Here is an 18,915-nt window from a genome sequence, read left to right as displayed (position 1 = left end):
AGAGCTCTTTATAATCTTTTTTTGTTTATCATTCTGAATAAATTGATGTCATCCACATCCATTCACTTACCTTAGCACCCAAGCCCTAGTATTGCAGCTTCAGGTTTTTCATTTTTGATTCAGTTCATACAACATCCCAGAATAAAGATAGGTATAAATTCTATATATGAAGAAAGGTAGTACTTACTGGGTACCTGCATTCCCCTCCCCCCCATTTGTATAACAACATATTTTGAAAACAGTGAGATGTAAGTGCTTTTCTCTTTCAAATTTCTTACTATGATAACACCACTTGTCAGAATAGGCATGGAATTGCTTAAGTACAATTAACTATATATCCCAAAGAAATACTGGATTCAAGACTATAGTGTATTTTATGGTGTTATGTGGAATCTTTGTCACTGTTGTCTAAAAAGGCCTGCTATATCTACCCTTCATGAAAATGAACTATAGTTTGTTGCAAATAATTTGGTAGTAATTTGCTTTGGGAGTTTTTGGGTGAGGAGAGAGAGATAAATTCAGTAAGCACAGCCTAGACAAATTGTTATTGACAGCCACCTTGAAAGCTCTTTGGAATGGAAAGTAAGTGATACAAATGTATGTCTTAAAAACAAAAAAGGTTCACGAATACATTTGCCTGGAAGTAAGCCCTTTGAATTTTATTGGAATTTCATGCCAGGGGAAAAGATTTAGGGTTGCAACCTAACGTCAGAATGCTACAAATACTTTCCCTAGCTGAACGGATCCAGTCCCTTGTATTAATTGTAATCCTGTTCCAGCAATTCAATGTATGATAACAGGTATGTAGTATTTCACTAATATCCCTGGCTTTATGCTATCTGAAACGTCTTGAGAGTAGCATATCAGTAACTTATCTCCAGTACTGTATGCACACACCCCTTCCATACATTTAGGGCTCTGCCTTGTGGACAATTACCTATATGGTTCTTCTAATCAAACATATTGGGTGGGCTCTGAACTATGATGAGTGTCACATTTCAGTGTTGAACCAGTGCACAACCCTTGGGCACAAATTGCTTTCACTGCTTCATCTGAAAGAGCTAGGATATGCAAACTGAAATTTTATTTTATTTATTTTATTTTTAAAAACCTGACCATTTTCAGTGCTTCATATTAACTGAAAATGATAGTATGGTTGGGTCCCAGTCTTAGGCTCTTGTCCATTGCCTGACTTTGTTGCCTTCTAGAGCCAGGCTTGGCATCAGCCGTTCTACAAATACACACTTTGTGGGGGGCAGTGTGAATTTGAAACTTGGGTCATACATGGGGCAGGCATCTTTGCGTAGATTAGAAGTCTAAATGTTTGAATTGCTTCATGCTAACAACATTAATTCTTTGCTTTTATTGGGCATGCTAAGAATTGGTTTTCTGTTAGACTTGTAAGATGTTGAATTAATATGGAATTGAGTATTTCACAAAAGTTTAGATGCCAGTTCAAGTGACAGCCCACTAATTAAATGTCATTGTTAGACCTTGAGAACTGGACTTGGTTCATGAAGCTTTTTCCAAAAAATGTTTCAAGTGCAATAACTTGAAAAGAGTGAAGTGAATGGGAAAGGAGTGCTTGTCATCCTCTTTAAGCAATGAATTTGTGTACTGCTTTATTTGCATGAAAAAGTAGATTTCTGTACATGACTGTCTTTATACTGCTCTCAGTTTTTACTGGGAAACAAAATGTCTTAATTCTTCAGCTCTTAAATAGTGTTTAGTTTGGTTCACAAAGTCTTCAGTAACGTTCTATTAACTTTGTAAGCATGCACAATAATAAAGATCAAGGTTAGCTTTCTGTAGTTTCTTGTAGTAGAGTGATGTTGTGGCTTTATTTCAATTAAGTTTTTAAATTAATCAAGAACAGTTTGATTCTGTGGCATTTGCTTAGCTGCAGTGAAGACTTAGACAATATGTTTCAAGTCATAAATGTTCAGTGTTCACATTTATGGCATCTCTAAAAGAGTTGAATAAAAGGCTGTTTTGATCTTTCAAAACTTCCTTTATTTGAAAATCCTGTGTAACAAACTGATATTTGTACTTTTAGTGTATTGTCCTCTGTAATGGTCAGTAGAAGAATTGTACTACGCAGAAGTAGAATTCTTCACTTGTGACTTTATTGTCAGTATCTTCATATCAATACAATTTATTGATTTGATGTGCCTTTAGTATTCTACTGTATTGGATTAATTGAGTGATGTAGCATTTGTGTGAACCTGTGATAAGATGGCTGCTGAGTCTCAAACTGCTACTGCTGTAGAGCAGAAAATATATAATATTAAAAGATCCACTTGGTTGAAAGAAAGTTGTCTGTACTAAGCTATAGGAAATTAATTTTATCTTCTAATACTACTTGCAAGTCTTTAGAAGCACCTGATACTTAGAGATAATTTTGGCAAAACATAGCAAAAGAGGACCACGCTAAAACTGTTTAGAGGTTTTGTTCATAATTAAGTGGTATAAAAATTCTGCTTAATGCTGAAGAAGACTTTGGGTTTTTTCAAGATAATGTTTTTATTCACGTTTAAACAAGCCAGTCTATTGGAAACTAGTTATAGATATTCAGCTGCCCCCCCTTATTTTTAATCTTAGAGGAAAGGAGGTGTCTTCTTCTGATTTCTCTGCTGCTCCAAAAGCAACCTCCCATAATTGTTTCTCCATGTGGTCTTCAGGTGAAGGGTGGTATGCAAATTTAATAAATAATCATAACCACAATTATGGTTTGGAGAGCCCAACCTCCAGAGAAACTTTACAAGGAAGGGAAGGAAGATTCAGCAAACACCCCACCTTCTTACAGGGCAGTGTCCTGTAGGTAGAGCTCCACTCATGAGAAGTCTAAATCCAACCCACTGTCTTCTAAACTGATTGTATTCTTGAATATGGGTATGTATCTGTGGAAGACAAAAATACTTGTTTGAGTTAATGGGACAGAGTAAAAGAAGCCCATAAGTTGCAGGAGAAGAAATACTCATCCTGTTACAGGAATAAAATGATATGCAGAACACTCCGATTCTTGGTTTACATGCCCAGCATATAGAAAGAACAAACAGTATGCATGTCTCTAAAAAAATATAGTTCTGATCATGGGTGCCACAGTTGCCAGGTTTTGAAGGCAAGATAGTAGAACTTCTGACAACCTTGTAGTAACTATTTCTCACGTCTTTCCAATGGCAGAGTGCAGACATCAAGACCCAGGCCCTGGGAAACAGCCCAGAAACATGGAAGTGGTTAATAGGAAATCAGGATCTATGCGAATGATGCTAGCATCTGTTTATTATGTGCACTTTGGACTAGATTGGCATTGAGCCCCTGTGGTGCAAAAACAAACCCCTGCACATTTTCAGGACACAACTTGGGTATTCAGGAATCTATCCATTCCTTGCAGCATAATTATTATGGGTCAAATTCTAGCTCAATCCCTGAAGCTAATATTATCTCCAGTTTATTTTAATGCTCATATTCAAATGGCATTACTGATTATATTGTCAGTGTGTCAGGTTCAAACAGGAAGGATATTCACACTTTCTAAGTGACTGTCCCCATAGTTATTCACAAATTATCTGGGTTAGATACATATCAGTGGACAGAATCAGGAGACACAACATATTCTTATGTCCTGTGTTCAGTATGTCAGTTAATAACCTGTTTAGGTTTTGCTATTACCAAAACTAGTAATTGTTCATATTTTCACTCTTGCAGTAATTTGCAGTATCAGCTAAAATAAATTGTATACGTGAAAGCTGCCTGAGACTAAGGAAGCAGTACTGGAGAACATCCGGCCCTAAATTTACCTCTTATCCTATGAGGTAACATTCTGGGGGAAACAAACTAGTCTACAGATTTCCTTTCTGAACTTGGGGAAATGTCCTGAGCCTTTTGTTAGTATAGTGACTCTTCGTTTGCTCAGACAGTTTTAAATATTCAATAAGATGGGGGTTGGTTGTGTAGATTGGCATAATAATACGAAAACAAATTATTTAAGTAACCTGAATTGCAGAGAACTTCACATATTTTGGATACTTGCATGATTTTTGAATGTAAATACAGTATGTAACAGTAACCTACTGCCTATTCAGACAGGAAGCAGGATGTGTTGCTGGCATTAATCACTGCTTCTCTCTAACAAATGGTTCTCCAGATATATTTGTTAACAATAACTGACTTCCTATTACATTCATAATTTCTGTCTCAAATTTAATCATCAGTTAAGACTGGCACAGCAATCCTATGCATGTTTACTCAGAAGTAAGTCCCTCTTAACTCCCATGTGTGTTTGGGATTGCAGCCTTAAGCTCCCTATGCCATGATCCACATTACTTTCATTTTTCTTGTGTGCATATGCACACATTATGCATTGAGGCCTGTGTTGTGGCTATTGTGCGAATACAGCAGGCAGCATCCTTTGCAAAGTAATTTTCTTAATTGTTATAAAAATGTTAGTATGCAAGTTGTTTGGGTGGAAAACCACCTTAGTTTCTGTGAAGTCTTCTTTGAATAGGCTATATAAAGTGTTCTTTTGTTAAATCCTAAGTATTATATGTATATATTATCAGTTGTAAACTATAGCTGAAATTTGGAATGAAAATGCTTTTGCAATGGACGTGGTTTTCCTGCTGAGCGCCTCCCCTCTGTTTTTAAACATGTTACCACTAGGGACATAGACTTGGAGGTCTGGATGGGACTTGAAGGTCATCTTGTTTAATGCTCTACCCTAAAGCAGAATCTTGCAGTTTGAATTGAAATGGACTAGACAGCTCCTAATGATCAGTAATGGAAATGGATCTGAATTAAATTAGCCCTCTCTGCTATGATGTGAACTGATTATTTTCCATAGCTTCAATCAAGGGTATATGTTATCAATACTGTTAACATATACATATTAGTCTTGATGAATCACTTGGCATTGAGGGCAGAAAAGCCAGTCATCACACAAAGAGAAATTGTTCAGTTAAACGAGAATAAGAGAAATTGATTTTGGGCATGTCTCTCTTTCTCTGTTCTCCCCCTGACCCCATTCCACTTTCTGTATTCCCTCTCTGCTCAGTAAAGGTGGTTGTCCTTTCCTGCTCTCATTGACAAGTTACCCCTCCCTTCCCTTCCGCTAGATTGTCCAGACAACAAATTGACAAGAGCTGGGGTGGATCGGAGAAAAGAAAGCAGTGGATGTGAATAAGACTATGTTATATTCTCTGATGTGATCAGGGCCATTGGCTGGGTTGGGCTGGGTGAACACGTGACTGGAATGTGGCTGTATTGGCTCTGGCTTTAGCGCAGACAGTGAATACAGGAAGGTACTGGGTGTTGAAGACTGAATGGAGGTGCGGTCGGCGTCGGAGATGGGGTAGGTGAAATGTTAGTGTTGTACTCCTGTTGGAAATGAGCACTGAGTATTGGTGTCTGTAAGGACAGCATTGTCCCATCTGGCTAGTGAATGACATTTGTCAGGAAAGGTAGCCTGGTTCTCTGTCCATGCATTCGCTTCTTAGCTTTTACAGAAAGAACTAGGAATCAAGTCCTAGGATTCTGATCCATGCTTTTGACAGAACGAGAGGATATTGCGATGGCGAGCTTTGGAAGCGATAGAAAAAGGACGCTTTTGTAGCACGAAAATGGTTGTTCTAAAGGTTTGACATAGAAACAAGGAGAAAATAGTATCTTAGGAGACGGATAAAGGGCAACAAAGAATGAAACATTCATCGCTTAGAGGAATGAGCTGAGCCCATTGAAATCCTCCCTTCTCCTTCTCCTCCTCCCTCCTGTCACAGTAGCAGCAGCCAGAGAAAGGGACACAAAGCAGCAGAGGAGATGCCTTGATTTGAATCTAACAACCCCACAATGCAAGGGCTGGAGGGGGAGGATGAGGAAGGTATTGTAGAGAATGGATTATTGTAATTTTGAAATGTTAAGATTTGCTTTTGGATGGCCTGCATAATATTGCAGAGCCATGAAGACTCCCTGCTGGAAATGCTGTGAAATCCCAGTGCCTTTGTTAGTGACATGATGTGTTGCTGGCATTTCTGCGGTTTACTGCAGCAGCTTTTGCTCCTTTACTGAAAGGGGGAAAACTGCATAGAGACGAGAGGTTCTGCTGCACTGCTGCACCCAGGAATGCAATAGAGCAGATGCCATCCCTACAAAAGCAAATTCCAAAATGTTAAAATATAAAGATGAAAGGGAAAGGGAAAGACCAGTATTTGTCATCTGCCCGAAGCTTTTGACTTGATCTGTTCATCATCACCATAAGAGATTCTGAGAGTTATTCAGTCTTGGATACTATTAGTAATCTTAATAAATTATGTATGAAGTAGTGCCCTTTTCTTTCTTTTTTCTCGTCAGATGCAGTTTTAAATGTAATAATTAGGTCAGCTTTGATGCATCACTGTGGAGGAAAAATGGCTATTTTATTTGAGCATCAGCAGAATTAGAAGTAATCTAGCAGAACAATGATTAAAGTATAATAAATTATCAAATCATTTTCAGCAGTATAGGTCGAAGGTAGTACTTTTGGGATGATTTGCTTTTTTTGTGGATCAGCCCAAAAATTCTTGAATGATTGTGTGTTGTATTTACTTGGTGCTCCCAAATGCTAAAACAATATTTTAGTATTTATGGCAATTGTTTTTCAATTACTGTACACTTTAATATTCTGCTTTGCCACATTTCAAACTATATCAATTATTGTTCTTGCTGGCTGATAAAGATAATGTGGATTCAAAAATTATATATAGCAAGAATGCCATTTTCTATTTAGTATGTACATTTTTTAGTGAAGTCATCAGTTTCATTAGTGGACTATACATTTCAGATCTATTATTTAGAGTAATAGGCCTGTGAATACTTAGACTTCCTTAAAATTTATATAAATATATTCAATTTCAGATCAGCTATATAGAACAGTATAAGTAATCATGATGGGAGCCCACATGAGAGATGCATTCCATTAAATATTTTCTTAACAATTCAGACATAAGGACATGAATAATCACTAATTAAAATGAGTATGTGATTAGAAGAACAAGCTTAAGGTTCTTCTTGTAGAATTATTAGTCCCATTAAATAACTATAGGTGCTAGGAGAAGGAGACAAAAATCTTGGACAGCAGTGGTAGTGCAGAGGCTCCTTTGGATTGTTCTTCCATTATTACTTTAAACTGGGTATGTGCAGAGAATCTTCTCTTTAAAATGGCACAAGGATTCAATTATACTCTGTATACTCCATAAAGTTGGAGCCTACATAATAAGCTGGTGCAGCAAATTTCAATTGTCTTGTAATGGTGGATATGACAGAGAATTTATGATGTGTTTTCAATATACAAAAATATAACATTTTTTATAAGTCTTTGTGATGGGTATTTAGTTTACCATTCTGCCATTATTAAAGGATCCAATCTGGAAGAGATAAATCAATTTATTGTTGAAACAGATTTCTATATGGTGGCAGGCTGGATACTATGCAGAATAAGTGCTGATGAGCCTTCTAAATATAAACTGTTTCCTGTTGTTTGACATGTGAAGGTCACTATGTTGGATCACTTGTGATTCTGAAGTGATGTTATTTGTAATGATAAAAAATTCCTTCCAGTAGCACCTTAAAGACCAACTAAGTTAGTTCTTGGTATGAGCTTTCGTGTGCATGCACACTTCTTCAGGTATCTGAAGAAGTGTGCATGCACACGAAAGCTCATACCAAGAACTAACTTAGTTGGTCTTTAAGGTGCTACTGGAAGGAATTTTTTATTTTGACTATGGCAGACCAACACGGCTACCTATCTATTATTTGTAATGATAAGTCTTATTTAATACAATTACTTGTTTTCCAATAAGTGATCCATGCCTTTTAAATGGGAAATAGAAGTACTTAGAACTCTTTCCTGAATCATGTGCATAACTGTCCCACTTTGTGTTTCTTGATTAAGACAGTACTGCATGGTGTTGATCTGGTTGTGGACCAGATCCAGGTGCTCTTGAAGGAAACTGATTTTTTCAATCAGGGTTTCCTAAACTTGGGTCTCCAGCTGTTTTTGTACTATAATTCCAATCATCCTTGCCCACTGGTCCTGGTGGTCAGGGATGATGGGAGTTATAGTCCAAAAACAACTGGAGACCCAAGTTTGGGAGACCATAGTATCCTTCATCAGCAGCTGTCTGAGTTAGGGGTAGCTGGCACTGCTTTGCAGTGGTTCCGTTTCTACTTGGATGGCTGTTTCCAGAGGGTGCTGCTTGGGGAGTGCTCATTGGCCCTGTGGAGCCTTCAATGTGTGGTTCACTTTTATCACCTATGGTGTTTTAACATCTTACATGAAATCACTTATTAGGGTTATCAAGAGTTTCGGAGTACGTTCTCAGCAATATACTGATGGCACACAGCTCTGCTTCTCCTTTACATCTGTAGGTGTGGCAGTGGATGTGCTGGGCCACTGTCTTGCCTTGGTAATGGACTGGAAGAGAGCCAGCAAACTGAAGCTCAATCCAAATAGGACTAAGGCACTGTTAGTGGGCGGTTCCCTATACCAGATGGATGGGAGGTTGCCAGCTCTTGATGGGGTTACACTCCCTCTGAAGGAGCAGGTCCATAGTTCGTGGGTATTTCTGGATCCTCTCCTGTTGTTTGAGGCTCAGGTGACTTCAATAGCATAGAGTGTCTTTCATCAACTTCATCTGGTGAGTCAGCTGCAGACCTGTCTGAACAGGGATAGCCTAACATCTGTCGTCTATGCTGTGGTAACCTAGGTCAGATTACTGCAATGTGTTGAACATAGGGCTTCCTTTGAAGTTCAGAAACTTCATCTAGTGCAGAATTTGGTGGCCAGGTTGCTCACTGGGGTAAGACAGTTTGAACATATTTTACTGATCCTGGCCCAACTGCACTGGCTGCCGATTAGTTTCTGGGCCCAATTCAAAGTGATGACCTATAAAGCCTTAACTGGCTCAAGACCGCAATACCTCAAGGACCTCCTCTCTCCATCTGAACCTACCCAGACTCTGCAATCTTCATCTGAGGCTCTTTTGCACATACCTCCTCCATGAGAGGTCTGGAGGGTGGTGGCATGAGAACAGGCCTTTTTTTGTGGTGACTTCCCATTTGTGGAATGCTCTCCCCAGGGAGACTCACCTGGTGCCTTCATACATAGGTGTCAAGTCTTTGGCTGATTCTATGGGCTTTTAAATGTGTTTGGGGGTATTGGTTTGTGTTTGCTTTTGTTTTATTATGTATTTTGAATTTTTATGTTGCAAAGCGCCCTGCGGTCTTCGAATAAAGGGTGGTATACAAATTTTATAAATAATATAATATAATATAATATAAATATAATATAAATAATAGAATATAAATAAAATGCTCTGACGAGCCCATCTCTTCTCCAAACTCACTTCACAGGTGTCTGAATAGCTCATAGTGGCTTTATGTTTTTCATAACTATGTTCAAAGAAGTTTACTTCCTTTGCTTGACATGTGCACTCACTGAAGCAACATTTGAGAACCCCTTTAAATTAGCTTTAAAACCAAATATTGTAGAATTCAATGTGTGTGAGAGAGGCAGAGAGAGAGAGAGCTAATGAAGCACCTATTGTGCGCTTCTGAGAAATAACCGACTTGTGTACGGATGCTGCCCAGCGAGACACTGTCAGTCATGGGATAATTGTGAGAAATGAGACCCTGCAGAAGCAGGATCCTTTGCATACACGATGTTCCCTCATTGCACAATGCAGCAGCGGGTTAGGGCTGCTCTCCCTCTGGATGCATTCTTTTTCCCATGAGTGAAGCAAGAGACAGCAGATCCTGCTCCCAAAGGAGAAGTAGGGATGTAGCAGCAGTTGGATCCCATCAGGTTATCTAGATCAGAGGCATGGGGAAGATTTTTTTGTCCAATGGCCATATTCCTTCAGTCTCCCAGGAGCCATATGCTAACAGTGGGTGAGCCCTGAAGCAAAAGAGATTAGATCAGTGTTTCTCAAACTTGGGTCTCCAGTTGTTTTTGGATTACAACTCCTATCATCCCTAGCTAGCAGGACCAGTGGGCAGATATCATGGGAATATTGTTGGACAGTGGATGTTGTGTTGGTCAAGGAACAGGGGCGTGGCCATATGGCTAGAGAAATATGTACAGTAAAGTGGTTTTGTTTTATTCATAGTTTTGTTAACCTGAGGTCTTCGCTGTGGTATAATTGACAAGTCCAATATGATTTATCTGTTGTGGACTTCAGTCTGATACTTTCAGTGTATTCACTGCTTGCAAGGTCTCAGAACTTTAACATGGCAAAAGTGCAAACAAGGGTAAAACCTAATGGTATTGGGCACAGCTGTTCCGTCTGAGTTTTTTAAACAGTCTGAAGAAATTTATGATAAGTGGTAACCATGCTGGAATGTTCTAATAATGCTAGTACAGCCAAACCTCGGATCCCGAACGCCTCCGTTTTGGTACGTTTTGGCTCCCGAACGCCAAAAACCTGGAAGTAAATGCTCCAGTTTTCAAATGTTTTTTGGAAACCGAATGTCCGACGCAGCTTTCACTTGAGTGCAGGAAGCTCCTGCAACCAGTCAGAAGCTGCACCTCGGTTGTCGAACATTTTGGAAGCCAAATGTGCTTCTGGAACGGATTACGTTCAACAACCAAGGTTTGACTGTACTGGCATTGAAAAATTATTGCTTACATGGCTAAACAAAGTTCAATAAATTATGGATACCCCATGAACACAGCATCTCATTTAAAAAAGAACTTGCTTTCATTCATTACGTTATAGTGTATTCTTGTGCAATATCTAGCTGTTCTCTTGTGAGTGAGAGAATACAGAACACCAATGTTTAGCTGATAGTTTGTTTGCTTTTTTTAAAAAAAATAACATAATAACAATGATTTATGAAATTCACCAGTTACCATCCAAAATACAATCAAAAGGATGATATCTGTTCTTGTTAGTAGAATTCTTACAGGTTGCATCCCTAATTTGTTAAATATATTTTGATTAAACCAACCATGGAGCTAGTAAAGCAATACTGAGAATTTTGATCTAAAAAAATGTAGTATAAACACCAACAATTGGGAAACACTGGCCTGCGATTGCTCCAATTGGAGAACAGCCTTTACCAAAGGTGTTGTGGACTTTGAAGACGCACAAACTCAGGATGAAAGGGAGAAACGTGCTAAGAGGAAGGCAGGTTTAGCAAACCTTCACCATGATCAACTCCCACCCAGAAACCTATGTCCCCACTGTGGAAGGATGTGTGGATCCAGAATTGGCCTCCACAGTCACCTACGGACTCACCATTAAGACCGTGTTCATGGAAGACAATCCTACTTGGCTACGAGTGGTCTTCAGAAAAGAAGACTTGAGACTTTTGGTTCCTTTCCCAAATCTTCAGGTTGAGGTTATAGCTGTGTTTTGCTTCACACTTTGTGTGATATCTCCTTCTGTTACTCATGAGCTGACACTGCATAATGGCAAGGCAATGAATCGATGGGGGAATTGCGAATGTGAGAACAGCAGAATTTGTTAAAGCTGGCCTGGTTTGCATAAACATTTGCTTGTATTGCTGCTTCTTTCATTCATTTCCTTTCTTAAGTCTTGTCTATACAATATTTTAACAGGTTTAATTTGCTTGGTATTAGTAGAGGGTTGGTTGAATCCAGAATATCCTTTGTGCCAGAGCTTATGATTAAGATTGATTGCTTTATTTACAATTTGTATTATACCCAATCCTATGTCATAGCCTTAGGCTGGATTGCCCTTGGCTTGCATGGTTTTCTGTGTTCCCCATACTCTGAATCGTCATCTTTCTGCAGTCTTCCTCCTCCACTCATCCCTTCTAGAGACATTTTAACAAAATATTGCCAGGGAAATATTCAACCACACTTCAACTTCAGCCAAGGAGAACTGCTGTCTCTCTTCCCACCTGTCATTCTTTCCCCAGGTTCCTTTTGTAGCTCAGTTTGTTTCCCCCTTGAGAATATTGGCTGATACTTGCCATTGTGAAAGCAGCTCTTGCCACTCATGGATGAAAACAAACAAACAAATGGAAGTAACTTGACAGGTTTCTGTCCAGTTATGTGAATGCTACAGTGGAGGGGGCATGGTACTGCCTTGATTAAGGGATGCAGTGATGAATCTACCCATCTTTGTGCAAGGCGAATATAACTATAGATTTACACCTGTGTCCAACACACTCTTTTTAGGGAAAGTATGTTTTACACACAGAGAGAGAGAGAGGCAGAGATTGAAAGAGAGATTGATTGATTGATTCTTGGTAACATACCTCATCAGCCTGCTTCAGTCTGACTTGTGACCTAATTATAGATTTGTAGGCCCTCATAGATGAGCCTCATCTCATGATTGATAATACAATATTGTTCCGAAATTTTCCAGCAGTTTGGACCATACAATTCGTTAAAATCACATTTTTGTTGGGATTTCAGGGCTAGTTCCCCAGTCATTTCTTTTCTTATAGAAGCAGTTGGTATCCTCCAGCCTACCAGGCATCCCTGTCCAGCCCACCAAGGTCCTGGTCAATGCCCTCCCCAACTCCCCATCCTAAAGGCAAGGGAAGCAGTTCCTCCTTTGCTGTCACTTGGCTTTACCTGAACAAATGATCAGTGGGTGATAACAGTGGCGGGCAAATCACTGGGAGGGGAGGTTAAAAGTCTCCCTGTGGGTCCCCCTTCCATTGCTCAGCTGTTTGGGAATCAGCTGTGCCACAGCAAAAAGAAGAGTTGCTCCAGCATTTCCCAAAGATTCCTGATGGATTCATCTTTTTCACTGTGTAAGAGGAGTGTGTGTGTGTGTGTGTGTGTGCGCGCGCGCAGCAAGGAAATGCAGCATACAGGCTATCCAGGAAGAGCAGCTGGTGGAGTTTCCTCTGTGCACTGAGACGAAAAAAACAGTGAGGGGGGGAGAGAGATTGAAGGAGAGCCTGTATTAAATCTCTGTGTGTCTTTGTTAAAAGGAGTGTGATGTCTGACCCACACTATTTAAATGCAGCCTCCAATAGCTTTGCACTAGGGCCGCCCAAAAAGTTCCCTGCTCTTAAGTCTGCTCAGAAACAGTCTGCTTAGATATGGGCAAGATGCTGTGGGGTGTGTTCCACAAGGCTCTGTGTCCATTCCAATCTATGTTAAATCACCTGGAAAGATCAACTGTAGCTGTAGAGTAGAAGTGGGAAGCCTCCGGTCCAGGGGCCAAATGTGGCTCTCTAGGACTCTTGTTAGGAGCTTGGTATTCTCATTAGGCCACACCTACTTCTCACTGACCCTGCTCCATGCCCTCCTCAAGTGCTTTTGCCTGGCTGAAATGTATTGTTGGTGGTGATAATGGTGATAAATCCTTCCTTGACTGGATGGTCGACATAAAAATGTGGATATTAGTGTAGAAAATATGTAGCATACTGTAGAAAGAGTCACATTCACTCACTTTTTGCCTCTGGCCCCACCCACGGTTCGTGTTAGGAGTTGGGACCTTAGGGCTGAAAGGGTTTCCCACATTTGCATTAGAGGGACGCGGGTGGTGCTGTGGTCTAAACCACTGAGCCTCTTGGGCTTGCCGATCAGAAGGTCGATGGTTCGAATCCCCACAACGGGGCGAGATCCCATTGCTCAGTCCCAGCTCCTGCCAACCTAGCAGTTCGAAAGCATGCCAAAAAGTGCAAGTAGACAAATAGGTACCGCTCCGGCGGGAAGGTAAATGGCGTTTCCATGCGCTGCTCTGGTTTCGGTGTCCCGTTGCACCAGAATGTCATGCTGGCCACATGACCCGGAAAAACTGACTGTGGAAAACCCCGGCTTCCTTGGCCTGTACAGTGGTACCTCGGGTTACATACGCTTCAGGTTACATACGCTTCAGGTTACAGACTCCACTAACCCAGAAATAGTACCTTGGGTTAAGAACTTTGCTTCAGGATGAGAACAGAAATCGCGTGGCGGCGCAGCAGCAGCAGCGGGAGGCCCCATTAGTTAAAGTGATGCTTCAGGTTAAGAACAGTTTCAGGTTAAGAATGGACCTCCGGAACGAATTAAGTACGTAACCAGAGGTACCACTGTAAAGCGAGATGAGTGCCGCAACCCCAGAGTCGTCTGCGAATGGGCTTAACTGTCAGGGGTCCTTTACCTTTACCTTTTATATCAGTATGTTCTGCAATTCTGTGACCAAATGTTCAGGACCTGCTGACTGTGCCTAGAACAGCTGCTTAGAGGTGATGTTCTGGTGATGTAAGGGCAAACATTCTGAAGCTGACTCTAAACAAGTCCAAAGTGATGCTGGTGGGGCACTGGCAGTGACTGGCTTGGAAGATGTTATATTAGGTTGCAATCTGCTTATCTGAACAGCAGAGCTTTGGGGTTCTTCTGGACCTGGCACTCAGCAGATCATATTATCAGACACTTTAAAAAATGAACTAGAGTTGGAAGAGACCATAGTTATCTGAGCTTGAACATAAATGAGAAATGAAAGAAGCTTTCATTTCATACTCCTCATGCATGAATGAGAAGTGGGGAGGGGCAACAGTAAACCATAGTTAATTTGTGATCAGACCACAGCAGGGGGTCTCATATGAAAATAGGTGGATTCTGAGATACTCTGATCTCAATCCTTCAGAGGCTTTAGAAGTTGATACCAGCTCCTTGAATTGGGTGCAGAGTTAACTGGAAAGTCAGTGCAGTTGTTCCAAAGCTGGCTGACCTTGTACCAGCCTTGCCACGTCAGTTAGGTTGGATATGAGTGGTGGCATTGAGCATTGCCTGGAGTTTCTGAGCTATCTTCAAGATCAGCCTTGTTTAAGATGCTTTAAATTAAAGAGGTTTGGGGAGCATACAGGCTCTTCTGGAGGTAAGGTTCTGCGTGATTCTACTTCACTAAGTATTAACCCTGGGAGTTCTTTGCTGATTGAAACCTAATAAACCCATGGTCATACGCAAATGGTTCAGCACAACTAACCTGTTAAAATCATTTCCCGTCTTTACTAATGTCCACAATTTCGGACGTAATAGTGTGATGATTCTTCTAGGCATTTCTGAGGTCAGCAATGGGACTTCTTACTCTTTCCACTGCGCCTACTAGCTGTCCTGAGCACACCCAGCCCAAGGAGGACAAATAGGTGGTAGTTTAATTCTGTATTGAGAAAGCATGAACTTACAGGAGCTTATGAGGCACACTAAACACGCACACACACACACGTGCTTCTGGTGGCTAGGTGGCTAGTGCCCCTCCCTGGGCTTGTGCTCTGAACTGGACTGTTGGAGTGTAATGGGTGGCCACACCTACACCCAAGATTAAGCGCTCTTGCCTGGTAGCACAAGTGTAAGCAACCTGCAACTTCTACACAGAGGTTGTCACTGTGCCTGCCTCTTCAAGACCCTCCTGATCCCAGTGACAGTGGGGGTGGGGATTCTGCCCCAGCTCCCTTCTGGCACGTCTCTCCCTCAGCTCTTGGTGCAGACCCCTCCTCATCCTCTAGCTCCTGCTTCTGTCTTGCAGGAAGCACAAAAATCCATAAATAGCTACCCCATTCTCCTGGGTCAGCCTCTGGCCCCACCACCTCTTCCACCCACTGCTTGGAGCCCTGCCAGTCCCTGACACTAGCAATCTCCCACACTGCATTGCATTGTGATCCAGTTTGGGGAGCTTCAGTAAACTGGAAACCAAATGGCAATGAGGCTTTAGCATTGAAAATAAGGTCCAACTTACTACTTAACCTTTGTGGCAATTCATTTATTATGATTTGAACCAAATTTGGAACCAATCAAAATGTAATTTTGTATTGCTGTGTGTGTGTGTGTGTGTGTGTGTGTGTGTGTGTAAAGGCTAGGAAAGCAGCAGAACTCCTATAATTCGTAATTGACTTCAATTAGAACTTCCTGGTAGAAAGCATTTTTCATGTCACTAAACAAAGCTTGTTAAGGTCTAAAAATAAGTGAGTAAGGTAGCCAAGTTTAACGTGGTTTATATGATTATATGATCAGTTTAAAAACCTTCCACGAGATACAAAAAATACTATATTCATCTGGGAAATGAAATAGCATGTTCTAATTATTTCTCTCAAAAGTCAACATTCAAAGTTCACAATACATTTTGGGGGACAAATGAACCAAAACAAATATTTCTTCTTTATTCTGCTGTAGGTCCTGGGGTAGCCCAGAATGGCTGCAGTGTCATATGATCAGCTGTTAAAACAAGTAGAGGCATTAAAAATGGAGAACTCAAACCTTCGACAAGAACTGGAAGATAATTCAAATCATCTTACAAAACTGGAAACAGAAGCATCCAATATGAAGGTATAAAGATCATTTGACTTTAGTAAAAATTTGAATTGTCTCACAAATATATCCTATATAAGTCACCTTGTGCATTGATATTATTGTCTCCTCCCTTCTAGAATACAATTTATTTATCATGAAAATATCTGTACTGCACTATTTCTTACAAAAGTTCAAGTCAATGCTCATCTTCTGCTGGAGAACAATGCATTGTAGAGGAATTGCATAGGATACATCCTGAATATGGTTGCTTGATATCTATAGTCAAATAATTTGATTTATTTATCTAAGACCCGTATTTTAAGGCTATCATGTTTTGGCTCAAGCTTCACAGAGCTGGGAAATTATGCTTTCTCCTTATGCTTTAGGAGACATGTTTTGGTTACTTAACAATTTACATTCATTGCACCCACGTTTTCCCTTAGTTTTTCATGCTTAATGATTTCTTCCCATCCATCTTTTTGTGTGTCTATAAAAGGCCAGTGTACTTTTTCTTTGTGTGCCAGAATAATGATTATGCTTTTAGAACTTTTAATATAATTCCTAAAACAATATTTTGGATTCTAGTATGCATGAATTAGTTTTCTGCTTTCCTTTCAAAAGCAGAAAATATACCACATTTCTGCTTTATATATTGCACTGTGAAAGCATTCAGTTGGGCACTTTCTGAAAAATAACCATACAAAACAGGAATAACCATTGTGGATAAGACAGTTTTTTTGCTTTGTTTAAGAACTTCATTTCTAATTCTAAACAGAACCATTCCATAGATGGGTGATCCTCCATGAAGGAAATAGCTGAGGGGTATTTCTTTAATTATTTGTTCATGGATTCATTGTATCTACTCGTTCTTCTGAAAGCAGAAAGCTAGGTCAAATAAGTTTTGAATCCTGTGAACTTTTTGCCCTGTAGCCATGCTTTTCAATTTGTTTTACTTATTGGTAGAGCTTCTATTATAAATAGAAAATCTTTCAAACATCTTATCTAGCAGTCTACCTGAATATAGGCCATTGAGCATTAAGGGCCTGAAAGCCTAATGGACTCTGCGTATCCATCATACGCTCGTCTTCTGTTTGTTATGTTCTTTTGTTCTTAATACTATTTTATTACCCATTCACTTTTAATATAGATATTGCAAATTGTACTGTTTGTGTATACAGGCACACAAATAGCCTTGTACCTGACATTGCTCAGGATTTCTAAGAAATCCAAAAATCTGTGAAGTTTTGAAAGGTTCAGTCTGCCATCTTGATTCAAAATGGCATCAAATTGTATCCAAACTTAGATGGGGAAAAACGTTTTCCTTGATCTCGGGAACCATCATGCAAAAATTGGCTACCATATCTTAAGAGGTGACCAATTTGGGAGGAGCAGCCCTTGCTGAGGCGCTAACTGGTGACATAATTTAATGTTTCTCCTTGCCACAGGACTTTAATTGCTTTGAGTGGTTGTTATATGCAAGCATATGATTAAAGCTACACAACATCTGATTCATTAATGTACCCAAAAGTAAGCTTGTAAAATTACATCTTAGGGAGGAAATTGAAGGTGGTTTTACTGAGGACTCTGAGGAGGCTTCCAATATAAAAATGGCGAAAGGAAGCAACCACTCTCAAAAAGGCACGAAAGGGACGGGTAATATGGAGGATGATCAATACCCACATAGATAAAATCAGAAAAGTGTTCTTGTCTAACTGGGTAGTGGCGCTTGCCCTATTTGAGAGAAATGTGATACCTTGTTTGTGCAAATAGCAAGCTTAACCACAACAAAAAATGAAGCTATGAATCTGGGTTTAAGTAATTAATCAGAAGTACACTTGCTGCAAATGATGGCAGATGATTTGGTGTTAAGTTAGAGGAACTTTCAGACAGAGATAGATGGAGAGGAAAATCAATTTTTAAGAATTTCCATAGAACAAGGAATCAGGTTCACAAACCAGTTTATAATACATTGGCTGCATACATTGAACCTTAATATCTCTGTGTCAGCGCCCAACTTTGAGTGAGTGCTGGGAGGCAGTAGCTGGGTGGGCGAGGTCCTGTGAGATACAATTGTAAAATTTGAACACTATAGAATCAAAGACTAGTTCCTTCAGTGTAGTCAGTTGTGGACCTACATTTTGGGGGCTTTTCTGAAGCTTGAACTGTTGTGGGGGCGCCTTCGCAGCCAGGAACAAGGTCTGAGTAATCATGGTTCCAGTAGTAGATAGGTAGCCGTGTTGGTCTGCCATACTCAAAATAAAAAAATTCCTTCCAGTAGCACCTTAAAGACCAACTAAGTTAGTTCTTGGTATGAGCTTTCGTGTGCATGCACACTTCTTCAGAAGAAGTGTGCATGCACACGAAAGCTCATACCAAGAACTAACTTAGTTGGTCTTTAAGGTGCTACTGGAAGGAATTTTTTTATTTTGAGTAATCATGGTTATCTTCTTCAGTAGGGTGGTTCCACAACAGATCACTATGCTTTTGGAACATCTGTACTACTAACTCTCAAACTTTGGGATTGTTGAACTATATACAAAAAATAATAATAATTAGTTGAGAGTCGTCCAGTTCAAATTGGGTCTACTAGAGCCATTTTTTAAAGCAATGTGGACTATGATGCTACTGGGGCCCTTCTGGGATTAGGAGCTTAAGTTTCATTAGTTTCATAGTAGATCCATCCCTGT

At 40.1% G+C, this 18,915-nt stretch overlaps 1 protein-coding gene and 1 long non-coding RNA gene across 5 annotated transcripts in view; one reads left to right on the top strand and one right to left on the bottom strand.

Annotated features, from left to right (window-relative positions):
* The window catches only part of LOC310688372, a 342,987-nt gene that overhangs the window by 284,105 nt on the left and 39,967 nt on the right, over window positions 1–18,915 (bottom strand). The gene's annotated exons all lie outside the window — the stretch shown is intronic.
* The window catches only part of APC (APC regulator of WNT signaling pathway), a 63,352-nt gene that overhangs the window by 7,573 nt on the left and 36,864 nt on the right, over window positions 1–18,915 (top strand). For 2 of the 4 annotated variants that reach the window (XM_083464367.1, XM_083464368.1), the window contains one exon: window positions 16,112–16,264. In XM_083464367.1, coding sequence (XP_083320493.1) covers window positions 16,130–16,264 — 135 coding nt within the window. In that variant the 5' untranslated portion in view covers window positions 16,112–16,129. Of the gene's footprint in view, window positions 1–5,119; window positions 5,351–5,780; window positions 5,876–16,111; window positions 16,265–18,915 lie in introns of those variants that run through there. The other 2 variants (XM_083464369.1, XM_083464370.1) reach the window with 2 other exon arrangements.

The sequence above is a fragment of the Podarcis liolepis genome (genome assembly GCF_965112155.1).
Source record: "Podarcis liolepis genome assembly, chromosome: 11".
NCBI classification, from domain to species: Eukaryota; Metazoa; Chordata; class Lepidosauria; order Squamata; family Lacertidae; genus Podarcis; species Podarcis liolepis.
This window is presented reverse-complemented; position numbering and strand designations above follow the sequence as displayed.